Below are 20615 nucleotides of genomic sequence, written 5' to 3'. Positions count from 1 at the left end.
ACAGGAACAGCAGAGTGGAGTGCGTGCAGGAGTGTAATCAGGCGCAAGGCGCTTCCCAAGCCAGAATAAACCGTATGTGGAACAATATGGGTGCCGTGACATGGAGAAGCCCAGAGGATAACAGCAGACAAAACCCAGGAGGATGCTGGGCCGGAGCATAATGCAGGGACGTGTAATACAAGCTGACACCCTGCACCATCCGGCTGATGTCATGGCGAGCCCTGGTGCCATACATCATTCAAATAAAGACAACGCCGAGGCAGGATATTCTGCAGAGCAGACGGTGCAATGTTCTACAGGTGTCCAGAGAGGCCAGTTTACTAAAGTAGCGGAAACTTTTATAAATTTGGTGCATTTTTGTCTTAAAGTGTACCTGTCAGATTCCAAAATGTTTTTTACATTTTTTTATTACACTTTTAATTTAGTAGCTCACTAGTTTGAATTCCTCTCAAAGGGAGGGGTGTGTCCTCACTGTGCAGGTTTCCGCCCCCTCCTTCAGTATGCTGTCTGCTTACATCTCCCCTAGCATTAGCAAAACTACAACTCCCAGCGTGTCCTCACTGACAGTAGGGACACAAGATGACAGTTGGAGGAGCCCTGTGCTCACAGCTGTCAATCAAGGAAGTGTGTCCATGACATAGGTGATGATGCATGGACACAGCAGGACTAGTATGTGTCCAAGCAGGCAGGGGGGGCAGTTGTTTGACTGGCTTTTTCAGTATGAAATACTGAACATTTTCTAATGAAAGCAATTGCAAAACCAATTGGTTATACAAGCTTTACAACATATCAAAAGTTTTTGTATCTGACAGTGCCCATTTAACCTTTGTGCCAGGATTGTGCACAAAAATTTAGAGAACAGTGAATGATGGTAAAAAAGGCATCTAAGGCACATGATAAATGTGATGCACGGCATGCACACACGGGTTTTGGTGCAAATTCTGCCAGAATTCTGGTTAAGAATACATAAGAATATTAAGAATAAGAGGAATAGAGAGGAGTCCCTGCCCCGCAGAGTTCACACTCGACCATCCTGATTTTACACACATGGAGGAGGAATTTATCATTGTCTCAGAGCTGTTGCAGACTACAACTCCTAGCCAATGGCTGTCAGGGCATGCTGGGAGTTGTAGTTTTGCAACAGGTGAAGGAACCCTGGTTGGGAAACACTGGTCTAAATAAAGTTTTTTTTTTAACCCCAAGCACGTATAACAAACGTCAGTCCGTATGTCACATGTACTTTCCCCACATTAAACACAAAGGTTCACATATATAACATAAACATTTGACAAATAGGCCAAAATTAAATAGTTGCACCAAATAAAAGAAAGCTGTGTAAATACAATGATAAATGACCCCCCCCCCCCCCCATTACTTATTCAGGTAAGGACAGGGATAAACAACCTAGGGGGCAGTATTGAGCGGCTTCCTCTAGTGATTTAATAAATTACTGATATAATATAAAGCCATTTTTGGCGGCCCTAATACCATGTTCATGCTGGTTCTATTTATTCAATAAAATACTGTATATTATATAATATTCAGACGTTTTACACACACCCTATATCGTGTTCATACTGGTTCTAATGATTTAATAAAATACGGTATATAATATAATATTCAGCCATTTCTGGTGGCCCCCTACATCACGTTTAAACTGGTTCTAGTGATTTAATAAAAAACTGTATATAATATAATATTTTGCCATTTCTGGCACCCCCAATGCCATGTTCATACTGGTTCTAATGATTTAATAAAATACTGAATATAATATAATATTTTGCCATTTCTGGCACCCCCAATGCCATGTTCATACTGGTTCTAGTGATTTAATAAAATACTGTATATAATATAATATTTTGCCATTTCTGGCACCCCCAATGCCATGTTCATACTGGTTCTAGTGATTTAATAAAATACTGTATATAATATAATATTTTGCCATTTCTGGCACCCCCAATGCCATGTTCATACTGGTTCTAGTGATTTAATAAAAAACTGTATATAATATAATATTTTGCCATTTCTGGCACCCCCAATGCCATGTTCATACTGGTTCTAATGATTTAATAAAATACTGTATATAATATAAAATTCAGCCATTTGTGGCAGCCCCTAAACTGTGTTCATACTGTTTCTACCGATTAAATCCAGACTTGTGGCTGTCTATATGGGGGGCCCCTTTGGCTGTCCAAATGGGGGGCCCCTGCCTGCCCCCTCCCTCCCCGGTTTGCGGTGTTGGAGTCTTTCTCATCTAGAATTCATTGTCTTGTCAGCCTCCAGTTACCGGCTGAGCGTGAGAACCATGAATCACCGCCGTCCTGCTCCCATACTTCAGCAAAGACAAAAAAATTACACTCCATCACCGTGTCTCACGGCTTTTAGTGATATCGATCAGAGCTGGTGCCCTCCTCTCTCTTCCACTCCTAAACCGCCCACCCTCCCTATCAATTTTACCGCGGGGCTGTTGAGTGTCGCATCTCGTCTTCTCCACAAATGAAAGGCGATCAGGACGGGCGGCCACTGGTGGACTCTCGGACGCTCTTTTTTTTTTTTTACTCAGCATCTTCCTTCTTTTTTTGTATTATTATTATTATTATTGAATGGGAGTCGTTGGGCTCCAGCCGGGTGACAGCTGGATGACAGAACCATCATTTCAGCGGTGCGGTAATTGTGATGCATTCCTCTCAGCCTTTTACCTTCCCTCCTCCACCCTCCCCTAATTTATAAAGTGATTGCGCCCAGTCTCCAAGTTTCAGAAATTAATACCCTGCACATCTCTCTCCTTATTGCATCCTGTCCTTCTCTCTTTACAGCAGGCGATAACATTCCACTCTTTACATATTCACGGGTAGGTTTGCCATGGCAGATATAGCGGTAACGTATTCTATAGCGCTGCATACAGAATGCATTTGTGGCCTTTTTCTTAGGTGATGCCATATCTATCCAGTCCTGCACTCTTTTCTGACTCAAGAAATGTTGGATTTAAGATTTGTTCCTGCACACTGCATTCTGGTGAAATACTGCTTTAGATCGCCCATTAGTGCACTGGTATCAGTGAATACGGCCTATCACTCTCATCATCTTCATTAAATCAAATCCTGTTCTAGATCCTGACACAATTTTTCTTATTATCCCACAACATCCGCAGAACAGTCAAATGGATTGTGGCTTTTGCAGTCAATCCTCGATAACCACAAGTGCCAGCGTGCTCTGCCCCCTTCTGCCCGGATGCAGCTGGCACAGTCCCCCATCTGCTGGGGTGGCACCATGCCGCGGCTGCTTGGCCTGAAGCACCACATGTAAGCGCCAGGCAATCATGAGTTCAGCCCCCCTCCTCCCTGGTGTAGTGTACGGTCACGTTCAGATTGTTGGATGTGCCAATCTCCTCTTGTTTAGCTCCATGCCAGCCCCAATTACAAATGCAGGATCAACCTCAACTAAGTCAATGACCCCCATGAGGTGGAGATGATTGTCCGCTCGTAATTGTTATCAAAACCTTGGCGGCTGCGCTCAGAACAAAATAGCGGTGGTATCATGAATACTCGCTGAGGGCGGGTCTACATCCCGATATGAATGGCCATACAGGTTTTATACAAAACACATTTGTTGCGGATTTGCTGTAAAACGCATGCAGTTTTGCCATGTGATTTCCCCTCTTGCTGGTAAAAATCGTAACAGTACATAGTCGGCGCAGCCAGGGGTTGTCACTGGCTCCTGATTAGCCAGGAGGACCAGCCGCCATGTTCGTTGTCATCCTGATCATCTGAAGATAATGCTGTTGTGCGCCACTCTATTTCAGCATTTTAAGAATAATATTTTGGCTACACAATCACCGTCTGACTGCACTTTAGAAGAATATCTTATTACCGCCGCTCAGCGCTCTCTCTGCCGCTATTTTTAAGGCGCTCTCTGTTGTGACATGTAAACTGCCTCTCTCCTAAGTGGCCTGTCATTACCGGCCGTCCATTAAGTATCTGCCGCTCCTTCCTTGCCATTCCCTGTCATTGTTGCCTCTCGGTTCAGCAGAGACCGTGAATGACCACGACGTCGGCGTTTACTCTGACCGCGCCGCCTGATAGAAAGCTAATTGGAGAAGCATTTTGTGAAGGGGGCCGGGGTACACTCCGCGCTGACACCGGCGACAGGATAATAACCGCTCTTTAAAGTTGTTTATTCCCCTCCTCTGCCCTGACAAACGATTCTATATATTTCTGCCCTTATTTTAGATGCAAGAAGTTAAGCGGCTTCGATGTGTCGCTCCTTTATTCGCGTCTACGCTGCATCCAAGTGACTGACGAGTTATTCTGAAAATAATCTATATGTCTGAAAACAACATATGTAACAAAAAATGTGTTGTCCAGGTGTTGTCCTATGTGTCAGGATCTTGTCTCCTATAGATTTTATTTATTGTGAGAATAGTGTCACCCAGACTCCTGTATAATGTATTTATGATAACGTATTCTGTGTCAGTCTCCACTGTTGTCCATGAATTTTGTTCATCAATCTTAAAGGCCAACTGCGGCCGAAAACAACGTTGATGGGGGGTCCAAACGCTGGGACCCCCGTGATCTCCTGCACGGGGTCACGGCTCTCTGACACGCCTCCTCCATGGGGAGGGGGCGTAATCGTCGACCGTAATCGTCAAAGAGCGCTACTGCAGGGCCAGCGGTAGGACCCCCACGATCAAACACTTATCCCCTATCCTGTGGATAGGGGATAAGTGTAAAAATGCTGCAGTTGTACTTTAAAGCTCAGAAAGCTGATATAGACCAGTGGTCTCCAAACAGTGGCCCTGCAGAGGCTGTCCGGGCATACTGAGAGTTTTAGTTTTGCAAGGCTGCTGGGATGAGAGGAAAGCCTTGAATTACCTTTCAGGGAAATTGTGGATCCTCTGGAGGAGGCAGACAGCCTTTTTGCTCTCCAGGCATGCTGGGAGGGGTAGTTGTGAAACAGCTGGAGGCACACCAGTTGGGAAACAATGGCCAATGGCTTTCCGGCCATGCTGGGAGTTGCCTTTTTGCAAAAGCTGAAGGCGCATTGATTGGGAAAAAGTGGTCAAAGGCTGTCTGGGCATGCTGGGAGTTGTAATTTTGCAACATCTGGAGGGCGGCAGTTTGGAGACCACTGATAGAGACTAAATCTCTCATCAGTATTAATGTCGCTGCCTTCATTCCTGGAATCTATGGGTCTCGGAGCTTTCAATGATTAAGAGAAATGTTAATTATCCATTAGAAAGATTTCCCACAACATTCCGATCAATAAAAATTACATGAGCCGCTGATCAACATTTCCTTAAAAAGATCGCTGGGCTCTCAATATAATTACAATGACTTGTATGATTGTCACAGGGTTAACAGGCGGGATACACATGTGGGTTACTGATACATTTCTACACTTCGTAACAATAATCTCCGACAGTAAGAGTATCAGTTCACACTGGTCAACCCCCTGGTATGGAGTTTATTCTAGGAGACAATCAGCAATGACCAAAATAGGGTTCATTCACCATTCTGGATATCCTAAAACATCTGAGGCTCAATCATCATGACAAAAAACAATATGCTTCATCAAGCAGTTAAAAAATTTCTTTAAAAAGATCAACTTCTCAAGATAGAGTTTAAGTAACCTTGTCATTACAATTTTTTTTTAAAACTGTTAAGGTTATACAGTGGTCCCTCAACATACGATGGTAATTCGTTACAAACGAGCCATCGTTTGTCGAATCCATCGTATGTTGAGGGATTAGTGCAATGTAAAGTATAGGAAGCTTTACTCACCTGTCCCCGCCGCTCGAGATGGTGTCCCCCGGCCTCCGCTGGGCTCTCCGCTGTCTTCTCCGGTCCTCCGCTGTCTTCTCCGGTCCTCTGCTGTCTTTTCCGGTCCTCTGCTGTCTTTTCCGGTCCTCTGCTGTCTTCCGCAAGGCCTTACTGGGCCTGCGTAGCGACGTCATTACGCCGCTGCGTACACCATTCCTATTGGATGACGTGCGCAGCAGCGTATTGACGTCATCGGAGAGGGCCGAGAAGACACCGGAAGACCAGCACTGGACCCGGAGGGCACCCCGGAGCATCGTGGAGGGGTAAGTAATACTTACCGCTCCACACGGGGAACATTAAGCTGCTATCTGGCAGCAGCTTAAGCATTTTGCGCTGCCGGATAGCACTTAATGCGATGGCCCCGACATAAAAAAGCATCGTATGTCGATGCTGACATCGACATGCGATGGCCTCTGAGAGGCCATCGTATGTCGATTTGATCATATGTTGGGGCCATCGTAGGTTGGGGAGTCACTGTATAATATTTATACACTTATCTGCACCTGACATCCCAACTGGATTGTCATATAATGCACCCGACATCCACCTAGATCGCCATATAATGCACCCGACATCCACCTAGATCGCCATATAATGCACTCGACATCCCACCTAGATCGCCATATAATGCACCCGACATCCCACCTAGATCGCCATATAGTGCACCCGACATCCCACCTAGATCGCCATATAATGCACCCGACATCCCACCTAGATCACCATATAATGCACCCGACATTCCACCAAGATCGCCATATAATGCACCCGACATCCCACCTGGATCACAAAATAATGCACCCAACATCCCACCTAGATTGCCATATAATGCACCCCATATCCACCTAGATCGCCATATAAAGCACCCGACATCCCACCTGGATCACAAAATAATGTACCCAACATCCCACCTGGATCGCCATATAATGCACCCCCCATCCCACCTGGATAGCCAATTTGCAAGAATTTCCGTCTCTTACTGGCGCAGACTCTAAGGTTAGGTAAAATACAGTCATGACCGTAAATATTGGCGCCCCTGAAATTTTTCTAGAAAATGAAGTATTTCTCACAGAAAAGGATTGCAGTAACACATGTTTTGCTATACACATGTTTATTCCCTTTGTGTGTATTGGAACTAAACCCCCCCAAAAAAGGGAGGAAAAAAAAGCAAATTGGACATAATGTCACCAAACTCCAAAAATGGGCTGGACAAAATTATTGGCACCCTTAACCCCTTAAGGACCGGGGTTTTTTTCCGTTTTTGCATTTTCTTTTTTGCTCCTTGCCTTTAAAAAATAATAACTCTTTCAATTTTGCACCTAAAAATCCATATGATGGCTTATTTTTTGCGCCACCAATTCTACTTTGTAATGACGTCAGTCATTTTGCCCAAAAATGTACGGTAAAACGGTAAAAAAAAAAATCATTGTGCGACAAAATTGAAAAAAAAACGCAGTTTTGTAACTTTTTGGAGCTTCCGTTTCTACGTAGTACATTTTTCGGTAAAAATTACCCCTTCTCTTTATTCTGTAGGTCCATACGATTAAAATGATCCCCGACTTATATAGGTTGGATTTTGTCGGACTTCTGGAAAAAATCATAACTACATGCAGGAAAATTAATACGTTTAAAATTGTCATCTTCTGACCCCTATAACTTTTTTATTTTTCCGTGTTTGGGGCGGTATGAGGGCTCATTTTTTGCGCCGTGATCTGAAGTTTTTAACGGTACCATTTTTGCATTGATAGGACTTATTGATCGCTTTTTATTCATTTTTAAATGATATAAAAAGTGACCAAAAATGCACTATTTTGGACTTTGGAATTTTTTTGCGCGCACGCCATTGACCGAGCGGTTTAATTAATGATATATTTTTATAATTCGGACATTTCCGCACGCGGTGATACCATATATGTTTATTTTTATTTACACTGTGTTTTTTTTTATGGGAAAATGGGGGTGATTCAAACTTTTAATAGGGGAGGAGTTAAATGATATTCATTCACTTTTTTTTTCCACTTTTTCTTTGCAGTGTTATAGCTCCTATAGGGACCTATAACACTGCACACACTGATCTCTTATACTGATCATTGTTATCCCATAGGGACCTATATCACTGCACACACTGATCTTCATCATTGATCACTGGTTTCTCATAGGAAACCAGTGATCGACGATTCTGCCGCATGACTGCTCATGCCTGGATCTCAGGCACTGAGCAGTCATTCGGCGATCGGACAGCGAGGAGGCAGGTAGGGGCCCTCCGCTGTCCTGTAAGCTGTTCGGGATGCCGCGAATTCATCGCGGCTATCCCAAACAGCCCACTGAGTTAACCGGCAGCTTTCACTTTCGGTTTTAGCCGCGCGGCTCAGCTCTGAGCGCGCGGCTAAAGGGTTAATAGCGCGCGGTGTCGTGATCGGCGCTGCGCGCTATTAGCGGCGTGTCCCGGCTTCACTATGACGCCAGGCCCGCCGTGATATGATGCGGGGTTACCGTGTAACCCCGCGTTATATCAGGAGAGCAGGACCAAGGACGTACCAGTACGTCCATGGTCCTTAAGGGGTTAACTTAATATTTGGTTGCACACCCTTTGGAAAAAATAAGTGAAATCAGTGTCTTCCTATAAGCATCAATAAGTTTCTTACACCTCTAAGCCGGAATGTTGGACCACTCTTCCTTTACAAACTGCTCCCGGTCTCTTATTGGACGGCGCCTTTTCCCAACAGTAATTATAAGATCTCTCCACAGATGATCAATGGGATTTAGATCTGGACTCATTGCTGACACTTCAGAACTTCCCAGCACTTTGTTGCCATCCATTTCTGGGGCTTTTTGACATATGTTTGGGGTCATTGTCCTGCTGGAAGACCCAAGATCTCAGACACAAACCCAGCTTTCTGACACTGGGCTGTACAGTGCGACCCAAAATCCGTTAGTAATCCTCAGATTTCATGATGTCTTGTCCTGGCACTATTCCCAGTGCCAGAGGCAGCAAAACAACCCAAAACATCATTGACCTCCACCATATGTCACTGTAGGTACTGTGCTCTTTTCTTTGTAGGCCTCATTCAGTTTTCGATAAACAGTAGAATGATGGGCTTTACCAAAAAGCTCTATCTTGGTCTCATCTGTCCACAAGACGTTTTCCCAGAAGGATTTTGTTTACTCAAGTTCATTTTGGTAAAATGTAGTCTTTCTTTTTTATGTCTCTGTGTCAGCAGTGGGGTCCTCCTGGGTCTCCTCCATAGTGGGGTCCTCCTGGGTCTCCTCCATAGCGTTTCATTTAAATGCGACGGATACTTTGCGCTGACACTGATGCTCCCTGAGCCTGCAGGACAGCTTGAATATCTTTGGAACTTGTTTGGGGCTGCTTATCCACCATCCGGACTATCCTGCGTTGACACCTTTCATCAATTTTTCTCTTCTGTCCGCACCCAGGGAGATTATCTGCAGTGCCATGGGTTGCAAACTTCTTGATACTATTGCGCTCTGTGGACAAAGGCAAATCTAGATCTCTGGAGATGGACCAGTAACTTTGAGATTGTTGATATTTTCCCAAAATGTTGGTTCTCAAGTCCTCAGACAGTTCTCTTCTCCTCTTTCTGTTGTTCATGTTTACTGTGGCACACACAGACACACAATGCAAAGACTAAGTGAACTTCTCTCCTTTTTATCTGCTTTCAGGTGTGATTTTTATATTGCCCACACCTGTTACTTGCCCCAGGTGAGTTTAAAGGAGCATCACATGCTTGAAACAATCTTATCTTGCCACAATTTTAAAAGGGTGCCAATAATTTTGTCCAGCCCATTTTTGGAGTTTGGTGACATTATGTCCAATTTGGCTTTTTTTCCCTCCCTTTTTTGGTTTAGTTCCAATACACACAAGGGAATACACATGTGTATAGCAAAACATGTGTTACTGCAATCCTTTTCTGTGAGAAATACTCATTTTATAGAAACATTTCAGGGGTGCCAACATTTAAGGCCATAACTGTAAATTAAATACAAAAATAAATATAGAAAGGTAAAAATTGTATAACATGTAGACAGAAGTTCTAATCATCTCCTTTACCGATGTAGATTGGTGACTGATCTATTCTCCCTTCCTCCACCCTCCAGGTTTCTTCTCTTTACCATCTGTATCCCTGTTTTAGTTATGTTTTCTATTCAGCTTTTTGATGTAAATGCAATTTCATTTAGCGATTTCTTAGAGATCGGCTACAAGCAGTGACTCTTGCTTACTCCATTTCTTGTGTTGGACAGTTTCTATTTCCCAGGTATATTGCTGTGAGTTTTCCCATCTCAATGAAGTATGTTTTCCTTTTATAACCTTCCCGTGTGCTTACCACACAACTGAGTGGGAACAACCTACATCTTCTGCCATAGTCCAGCTTGCATTTCTATAATTGATACAACTGACTGGGAACAACCAACATCTTCTTCCATACTCCAGCTTGGATTTCTATCATTGACACAACTGACATGTCTCTTGTTGGGTCCATGTATTCTATCAATGAATAAGTCTGTAGCTCTTTTTCAATTGCCTGCAAAATTATTTACGCTCTTAATTTTGCAGAGTTTGTTCCGTAAGTGTAATTTACAAGGTGATTCCAGAATTTTTCCCCAACATTAAAGCATTTTCAAGATATTTTTCTCAATCCTGATTCCAGAAATTGCTTTAAACCATAAGAAAAAGGATCCAACCCTAAACTTGGTGCTTAGATTTCTTTAGATGACAGTGATGCTTATAAGATTGTGGGATCAGAATTAGTTTTAACTGATATAAAAATATGAAAATAATAAAGTATTTGCCTCCCCCCTTTTATTTTTCATCAGTTGCTATTTTCAGAGCTACAATAGATCTTTATTTAGTATTTTTCACCGTCACTCCAGACATAAAACACCATTTCTGTCCGTCTGGAATTTGGCAGCCGAACGTGCGTCTTGGCTGACAACCCAGCGCAGGCTTCGCTAAACATCTTATTTAAAGTAGGATTGCATGAACACAAGCAACCCCAGGAGATTATGAGGCAGATAATATAACCTCCCATTTAGAGGCATGACGGCTATGCTGCAAGACAGGAGAAATCGGCAAATTAAAGCCATGGAGTGGTCGTAATCTGCTGTCGCGTTTCATGTATTCTATCTGTCTGGTTATGCTTTATTATGCCGGTTGGCAGAGCCAAGGAGACCGCGCTCTTTGCTTCTTCACACATACGTCAGGATATCCTCTGCTTCTAAACAAGGGCTTGTTTATTTAGGAAAAGGCTAGAACCCTGCTCCCTCATTGTCAATTACCGGAGGTAGCAGCTATTAATAGCGCTGAATGGGTCCGCGCTGGGCTATTCCTGGCGGCTGCCAGCCCCATCATACACAACTATTTCTGCCTCGTTTTCCAATGGGGTTTGGAAAAAAATCATCTTGCAGACACTTAGCAGAGGGCTCAATGGTATTAAGGGATATCTTTATCTGCTGTGTTACCAATCGTTTCTTTACTTCAGTGTTTCCCAACCAAGGTGCCCCCAGTTTTTGCTAAACTACAACTCCCAGCATGCCCGGACAGCCAAAGGCTGTTGCAACAGCTGGTGGCCCACCAGTAAGGAAAAAGTGGCCAATGCCTGTCCAGACATGCTGGGAGTTGTAGTTTTGCAATAGCTGGAGGCACACTGGTTGGTAAACAGTGGTCAATGGCTCAATGGGCATGCTGGGAGTTGTAGTTTTGAAAGGCTGCTGGGATGAAAGGGAAGCCTTGAATTACCTGTCAGGGACAGTGTGGATCCTCTGGAGAAGGCTGCTGGGCATGCTGGGAGTGGCAGTTTTTGCAACAGCTAGAGGCACACCAGTTGGGAAACAGTGTCCAAAGGTTGTTCGGGCATGCTGGAAGTTGTAGTTTTGCAACCGCTGTAGGCACCATGGTTGGGAAAAAGTGGGCAATGGCTGTCCCTGCATGCGGGAGTTGTAGTTTTGCAACAGCTGGAGGCTCACCGGTTGGGAAACAGTGGCCAATGCCTGTCCAGGCATGCTGAGAGTTGTAGTTTGCAACATCTGGAGGCACACTGGTTGAAAAACAGTGGTCAATGGCTGTCCGGGCATGCTCGGAGTTGTAGTTTGCAACAGCTGGAGGCACACTAGTTGGGAAACAGTGGCCAATGGCTGTACGGGCATGCTGAGAGTTGTAGTTTTGCAACAGCAAAGGAGGCACCCTGACATTAAAGAGAACCCAATAAATAAGAAAAGAAAAAACACTTAATACCATCATTAAGTCTGAGGGAAACCTGGTTGACAAATAATATGGCTCCTATTACAGGCTGTGACTCAACTTTCCCAGACTGCTGAAAGCTGCGCAGGCAGGAGACAGAGAGAAGTGTTGCGTGGCGGTATAACTACAGTGGGTAGATTTCCTCAGAGTATCATTGCTATCTACACAAGAGCGTACTTCACTGCGGTGTAAAGTGGATCCTTGGGGCGGTATTAAATTATGCATGTTGCCTTGAGAGGTGATGCTTTGTTCCTGAAGAATCTGACACCATGCCTGACAGTCGCTACAACCACCCTGCTGGGTCTTTTTCCCAGTCCTGCCACCAGGGGCACCGCTGCATCAGTGTTATGTGAATGATAGTCGCTTCGTGTTAAATCAGCTAAAGAAAACTGAAAAGAATTAACACAACTCCCATCATACCCCGACAGCCTTCGACTGAGGTATCTTCTCCACCAGCATTTCCTGACCTGTGGCTCTCAAGCTGCTATAACATTACAACTCCCATCATGCCTCGACAGTCTTTCCAGCTGTGTAAAACCAGAAGACAATTGAGAGACAATGAGGACATGATGGGAGTTGTAATGTTATAGCAACTGGATAGCCACAGGTTGGGCAGCTGATCATACACCCAATGGCTGTCTAGGCATGCTGGGAGTTGAAGTTTTGCAACAGCTGAAGGCACACTGGTTGGACAACAGTGGTCAATGGCTGTTGTAGTTTTGCAACAGCTGGAGGCACCCTGTTTGGGAAACACTATCAGAGACTGCTTCAATTAAAGGCTGTCTGGTATGATGAGAGTTGTAGTTTTGCAGCAGGTGGAAACCACATCTTATGCAACACTGTCATACAGATTGCCCCCATTAAAGGCTGTCGTGTATGATAGGAGTTGTAGTTTTGTAACAGCTAGACAACCATACTTCAGGGAACACTGTCATAGAGATTGCCTCAAATGAAGACTGTCTTGTATGATGGGAGTTGTAGTTTTGCAGTAGGTTGACAAACACGTCTCATTAAACTCTGTCATACAGATTGGCTGTTAGGGTATGATGGGAGTTGTGATCCTGTTCATCTATGGCGGTATAAGCCTGCGCTCCTCCAGAGAGTATCCGTAGAGTGTCAGCCGCGGCAGGAGACGCTTTCCTGCTGAGAGGGGACTCTCCACTGTTATTTATGACCCGCTTCGGCGCAGTCTTGCCGCGTCAGTCGCCACGTGGTTGGCATTAAGATCAGCATTGTTTAACAATAAACATCTTAATTAGCAGCAATTTGCATTTTTATTACGTGCGTCTATCATTCGCATCTCCGTCGCTGTCATCTGTATACTGACGGCGGCATAATGAGGGGCGCGGTATATCACTGCGTCCGTGTAGAGGCTTTATATGTGCAGATCACTGGATGTCATGTATGCACTTGTGTATAGTGTCATATACTACTCTGCTCTACTGCTATCGAAATACAGTGTTTCCCAACCTCCAGCTCTTGCGCAAAACTACAACTCCCAGCATGCCTGGACAGCCAACGGCTGTCCGGGAATGCTGGGAGTTGTAGTTTTGCAGCAGCTGGTTAAAAAACACTGACTTAATATGAAGGTGCTTGATAAGCCACAAGGTAAATGCTGAACACAATGTATATAGGTCATCTCTATCCGTGCATGTCATTTGTATTACGATATCACCCCCTTAAAGGGTTATCACGGAAAAAACTTATATATATATATATATCAACTGGCTCCAGAAAGTTAAACAGATTTGTAAATTACTTCTAGTAAAAAATCTTCATCCTTTCATTACTTATGAGCTTCTGAAGTTGAGTTGTTCTTTTCTGTCTAAGTTCTCTCTGATGACACGTGTCTCAGGAGCTGTCCAGAGTAGAAGCAAATTCCCATAGCAAACCTCTTCTACTCTGTGCAGTTCCCGAGACAAGCAGAGATGTCAGCAGAGAGCACTGTTGCCAGACAGAAAACAACAACTCAACTTCAGCAGCTGATAATTATTGAAAGGATTAAGATTTTTTTTATAGAAGTAATTTACAAATCTGTTTAACTTTCTGGAGCCAGTTGATATATATAAGAAAAAAAAAAGTTTTTCCTGGAATACCCCTTTAGCCCTACTGCTGCCTGACACCCTTTCCCTATAGATCTTCAGGTTTGGTCCTATTGATGACATTTTTCCTTTCTCTCTCTCTTCAGGTAAAAAGAAAGTCGCCCTGTTTGACAGCCAGGCGCCGATCTGCCCCATCTGCCAGGTCCTGCTGCGTCCCGGGGAGTTACAGGAACATATGGAGCAAGAACTGGAAAAACTAATTCAAGTCAATCTCAGGTAAAGGTATTCCCTGACCCAAAAAGGAGGGATATATTCACACGTAATAAAAAATCTCAGACACATTTCATCCTACGCCCCCATTTTGGCAAAAAATTAAAAAATGTGGCCAGAATTTGGCCAATTATGCCCAAAAATTAGCATGTATAATAAAATACAAATTTTATGCTGGGTAAGCGTGTACTAAGGCTAGGAACACATTGAAGTGAAGGCAGATGTATACTGTGGCAGAGCACTGGGGGCCGTTTAATTCAGTGACTCGGTTCGGGCAGCATTATGCTGGGATACACTATTTTACCAGGAATCAAAAGCATAGAAGACTATGCTGAAATAGTGAATGTATTTAGTCACTAGATGATTACATGTTGGGCCATTAAAGTGAATGGAACCCGCTGCTCATCTCACTGTAAATACAGTCATGGCCGTAAATGTTGGCGCCCCTGAAATTTTTCAAGAAAATGAAGTATTTCTCACAGGAAAGGATTGCAGTAACACATGTTTTGCTATACACATGTTTATTCCCTGTGTGTATTGGAACTAAACCAAAAAAGGAGGAAAAAAAAGCAAATTGGTCATAATGTCACCAAATTCCCAAAATGGGCCGGACAAAATAATTGGCACCCTTAAAGTAATATTTGGTTGCCCACCCTTTGGAGAAAATAAGTGAAATTAGTGTCTTCCTATAACCATCAATAAGCTTCTTACACCTCTCAGCCGGAATGTTGGACCACTCTTCCTATAACCATCAATAAGCTCCTTACACCTCTCAGCCGGGATGTTGGACCACTCTTCCTATAAGCATCAATAAGCTTCTTACACCTCTCAGCCGGAATGTTGGACCACTCTTCCTATAACCATCAATAAGCTTCTTACACCTCTCAGCCGGAATGTTGGACCACTCTTCCTATAACCATCAATAAGCTTCTTACACCTCTCAGCCGGAATGTTGGACCACTCTTCCTATAAGCATCAATAAGCTTCTTACACCTCTCAGCCGGAATGTTGGACCACTCTTCCTATAAGCATCAATAAGCTTCTTACACCTCTCAGCCGGAATGTTGGACCACTCTTCCTATAAGCATCAATAAGCTTCTTACACCTCTCAGCCGGAATGTTGGACCACTCTTCCTATAAGCATCAATAAGCTTCTTACACCTCTCAGCCGGAATGTTGGAGCACTCTTCCTTTACAAACTGCTCCAGGTCTCTTATTGGAAGGCGCCTTTTCCCAACAGTAATTTTAGGATCTCTCCACAGGTGATCAATGGGATTTAGATCTGGACTCATTGCTGACACTTCAGAACTCTCCAGCGCTTTGTTGTCATCCATTTCTGGGGCTTTTTGATGTATGTTTGGGGTCATTGTCCTGCTGGAAGACCCAAGATCCCAGACACAAACCCAGCTTTCTGACACTGGGCTGTACAGTGCGACACAAAATCCATTGGTAATCCTCAGATTTCATGCACTATTTCTCCCGTTCATTCGCCCATTACAAAATAACGGCCGTTATTAATAACGGGCGATAACGGGTTAAAACGGCTATTAGAAAAATCCCATAGACTATAATGGGATTTTCTAATAGCCGTTAGTGATTTTGTACCGGCCGTATAACTGACGATTTCCCATCTTTTTATAACGGCATTCATAACGGGTGCATTTTTATAGTGTGAAAGCAACCTTAGCTACAGTGCCATGGGGTGTAAACTTCTTGATAATGTTCCGCACTGTGGACAAAGACAAATCTAGATCTCTGGAGATGGACTTGTAACCTTGAGATTGTTGATATTTTTCTACAATTTTGGTTCTCAAGTCCTCAGACAGTTCTCTTCTCTTTCTGTTGTCCATGCTTAATGTGGCACACAAAGACACACAATGCAAAGACTAAGTGAACTTCTCTCCTTTTTATCTGCTTTCAGGTGTGATTTTTATATTGCCCACACCTGTTACTTGCCCCAGGTGAGTTTAAAGGAACATCACATGCTGGAAATAATCTTATTTTTTCACAATTTTGAAAGGGTGCCAATAATTTTGTCCAGCCCATTTTTGGAGTTTGGTGACATTATGTACAATTTGCTTTTTTTCCTCGTTTTTTGGTTTAGTTCCAATACACACAAAGGGAATAAACATGTGTATAGCAAAACCTGTGTTACTGCAATCCTTTCCTGTGAGGAATACTTCATTATATAGAAACATTTCAGGGGGGACAACATTTACGGCCATGACTGTATATTGTAATCCTGACGCAGTAGGTTCCTAGCCTCAGTGTGTATGAAGGTTTATATTCACCCATGTGGGAAATGAATGGTCATCTATCCCTGTGCCACACAATATTAGTCAGCTGTAACCTGTGGAAGTGAAGGCGCATTAACACTACAGAACGTCTGCCCAGAAAATTCATGCACAACCGTACCGAGTGATTCCTTTGGCGTTAGGATTGCTCAGACATATGCAGTCATTATTGACGGCAATACAGATCACAGCAGTTTTGCCAAAAGAATGACCATGTTCCTTCTTTCGAAAGAATACAGAATTTGAATTTACGCAGCGGACAAATCAGCAATGTGCACGGTGCAGCAGCCTCCGGAATTCAGATTTAAAAATCCGGCAGTATAAAAGTTCCCCAAACGCTATGTTCAGAAAACGCCCGGAAAACACAACCGGATATTCCGCAAATTTCCAAGTTCTGCTGGAGCTTGGACCGCTTAGAAATGCGCCCTCTTCGTAGACAGCAATGCATTTCCACATAGAATCCGCAAGTACAATGAACATGTTCATTGTTTCTGCGGACGATGAAATCAAGTGGAATATTTCTGCAGAATTCCACCATATGAACATAGCCTTAGTCCTAAGGTTACCCTGCAGCGCCACCGCAGGTGAAATAAAGTATTACATGGTGTCTATTCACATGAACGGGTTGTCTGTGTAACACAGGACAGGACGGGTCCTACGGAGCGAGAGGCCTACCACTCTTCAGAACAAACCTTATCCATACAATAATAATCATCAACATCATAATAATTATTATTATTAATAATCCTTTTACCCCCCCCCCGCCATCTTCATCATTATTATTATTACCTTTTACCCCCCCTCCCACAAACCTCTCTTTTAACTCAGAATTCTCTAACAGGGTGTATGATAATGACTTCCCACCAATCATGTGAATGGGGATCCATTGTCTTATGTTCACTGCCGCTCCATTTACCTGCACCACTCTCTCTCTCTTTAGCGGTCCCTTAGCGAGTGAAATGGGTGGCAGTGCACTTGAGTGACCGCCCCTCCGCTTATTACGGGACAGGAGACCCTGTTTTTGTGATTGGTGGGGGTCCCAGTAATTGTACCTTCATCAGATATGTATAAACTTGGAATAACCCCCTAATAACCCCCTGTAATACCTACAATGTATATTAGCTCCAATTAATAGAAAATTGCTCAGACTGGAACCAAGGGGGCGCTATAGAAATACATAATAACAAATAATAATAATAATAACTGGTCACCTGCTGTGAATGTATCGTAATGATTTCATGGCTGCAAATGAAATAACAATGGAAATAACATTTTCAAATCAGAGTAAATTTTTCGGGGGCTGTGTGTGCGATATCCTGCAGGGTGTGCAGCTTTTCTGGCCGTATACCTATAGAAAAGTGGTCTCCAAACTTTAGCCCTCCAGTTGTTGCAAAACTACAACTCCCAGCATGCCCAGACACCAAATCCAGATGTTACAAAAATACAACTCCCAGCATGCCCGGACAGCCAACATTTGTCCGAACATGCTGGGAGTTTTAGTTTTGCAACATCTGGACATGCTGGGATTTGTAGTTTTGCATCAACTGGATGTCTGCATGCTGCAACTTCAGGACGTCTGGGCATGCTGGGAGTTGTAGTTTTCGTTTTGTAACATCTGGATTGGCTGTCTGGACATGCTGGAAGTTGTAGTTTTCCAAGAACTGGAAGTCCAAGCATGCTTAAAGTTGTGGTTTTGCAAAATCTAAAGGGCCACAGTTTGGAGACCACTGCTATAGCGAGATATGTCAGTCACGTAATATGAGCGGATTCACACTTCGCCTGGACGCCGCACGCTACTGTACGATCACAGGTGTCGCCGCTTCTACCCGCTCTCCCACCATGTGTAGAAAAGAGGAAATCTGGGGGTCTGAGTTTATGGAAAGACCCTTCTCTCATTTCTCCCCCTTTGACACCTTGTACGAGCGCTCAGACAGAGTGTGTGTAATTGATGGCGTAATTTGGGTCCCGTCCAACCTAATAAAGAGCCGCAGCAAATTAGCCCACCGGTGTAAATGCAGAGAAGCAATTAGGGCCTCCAGAAAAGCCATCAAGGAAGTGCGGGGCACGGAGGGAGCGGGAGGTAAGACAGTAAGGTAGCTGGGCACCGGAGGAGGGGGCGCGCCTGGGGAAACTCTAAATCACACACCTGACAAGTCCTCATTGTGATCCCGCTGACAAATGAAAAAGGATGGGGGTTATTCCTTCAAGTGAGCGCGCAGTTGAGAAGGCGAGGGACAGGCGATGGCCGCGCCGCGATCAGGCACAGGAGAATAAGAAGTCTCTATTAATTATTAAATAACGACCCCGGCCGCGCCATGATGGATCACATCCAATCTATTCCATGCATCCAGGCAATTGAAGCTAATCTGCAGCAAAGGCCAGAGCGCTCCGTCACTTTCACCGGGGCGTCTTTAACCACACAAGGTCTCACGTGTCGTATGGGAAGAGCTCCATTACCAAGTAATGAGATGGGAGAACACACACCCTGCACCAGAAGAATGCTACTCCTCCGTAATCATCGCTGTATTTACTATGATGGAGATCGGACACCTATTTTGGGTTTATAAATAATGTTGCCAGAACTTAGTTACAATTTTTTGGTGAAAAATGACTGAATTATGATGCAAAAGGTTCATTTGCCACAATAATATAATTAGAGATTTTAGATAATGGCCAATAATCAGTGTCTTTTCATGTATAGGTGGGGTTCCCTTAGTCAGGACAGCCCTCGATTAGATAAGTGCCCATCACTTGGTTGGATCTGGGCTACAGTTTGTATAAGTGGGATCCCTTAGGACACTTCTCTATTAGATAGGCGCCCCTCGCTTGCTTATATCTGGGCTTACACTTTACTCTTCCCATATTGTTGTTCTTCTGGGGATCATTTAGTAAGGGCATCCATGTATTAGGTAGGTTCCCCTCACTTGGTTGGATCTGGGCTACAGTTTGTATAAGTGGGATCCCTTAGGACACTTCTCTATTAGATAGGCGCCCCTAGCTTGCTTATATCTGGGTTTACACTTTACTCTTCCCATATTGCTGTACTACTGGGGATCATTTAGTAAGGGCATCCGTGTATTAGGTAGGTTCCCCTCACTTGGTGCGATCTGGGCTTACACTTTCCATAGGTTTGTATTAGGAGGGATCCCTTAGTAAGGACACCCCTCTACTAGATAAGTACCCGGCTTGGTTGGATCTGGGCTTACACTTTGACGCTTCCCATTTGCAGCCATATGGCGCCTTTATACCGCACAATATTGTCCTCTAGGAGGGAAAACGGGAGGAAACTTCTAAATACTTGGGTGCAGTATCTGCTCGTGTTTATGTTTCACCTGCGTCTGATCCCATTCATTTGAATGAACCGAACAGAGTCAGATAGTGACTCCGGAAGGTTTATTTTTGAATCGTATCAGTTTTTATTGCCTGACTGAAAACCATTGTCTGCCTTGGTTTTTAGTCTGCCAATAAAACTGATACGGATTTAACCTCAGTGGCAAAATCGCAGCATGATCTGGGTATGGTGTTGCAAAACTACAACTCCTAGCATGCCTGGACAGCCGAAGGTAGTTTTGCAACAGCTGGAGGCACCCTGGTTGAAAAACACTGTTCTAAAGGGAGGGGCAACAGCTAATTGAAGCACTTGCAGTACCGCTTATGGCCACTGGGTGCAACAAAAAACAATTGCGATGTAATTTGTGTATTATATTTTTACAACAACTCAACTTCAGCAGCTGATAATTATTGAAAGGATTAAGATTTTTTTAATAGAAGTAATTTCTAAATCTGTTTAACTTTCTGGAGCCAGTTGATATAGGGTATATAAAAAAAAGTTTTTTCCTGGATAACCCCTTTAACTAAAAAAAAAACAAAAAACGAAAAACTAATGTTGTTAGAAGGGTGCAAACTACTTTGTGTAAAAGTGACCTAAGTAGCT

At 43.8% G+C, this 20615-nt stretch overlaps 1 protein-coding gene across 5 annotated transcripts in view; it reads left to right on the top strand.

The window, feature by feature from the left end:
- Positions 1-20615, top strand: part of RNF220 (ring finger protein 220) — a 255224-nt gene that overhangs the window by 143874 nt on the left and 90735 nt on the right. For all 5 annotated transcript variants that reach the window (XM_056533144.1, XM_056533141.1, XM_056533145.1 and 2 more), the window contains exon 3: positions 14264-14393. In XM_056533144.1, the coding sequence (XP_056389119.1) occupies positions 14264-14393 (130 nt within the window). The remainder of the gene's footprint in view (positions 1-14263; positions 14394-20615) is intronic.

The sequence above is a fragment of the Hyla sarda genome, chromosome 7 (genome assembly GCF_029499605.1).
Source record: "Hyla sarda isolate aHylSar1 chromosome 7, aHylSar1.hap1, whole genome shotgun sequence".
Taxonomy (NCBI): domain Eukaryota; kingdom Metazoa; phylum Chordata; class Amphibia; order Anura; family Hylidae; genus Hyla; species Hyla sarda.
Note: the sequence above shows the minus strand (reverse complement) of the source record. Positions and strands in the feature narration are given on the sequence as shown.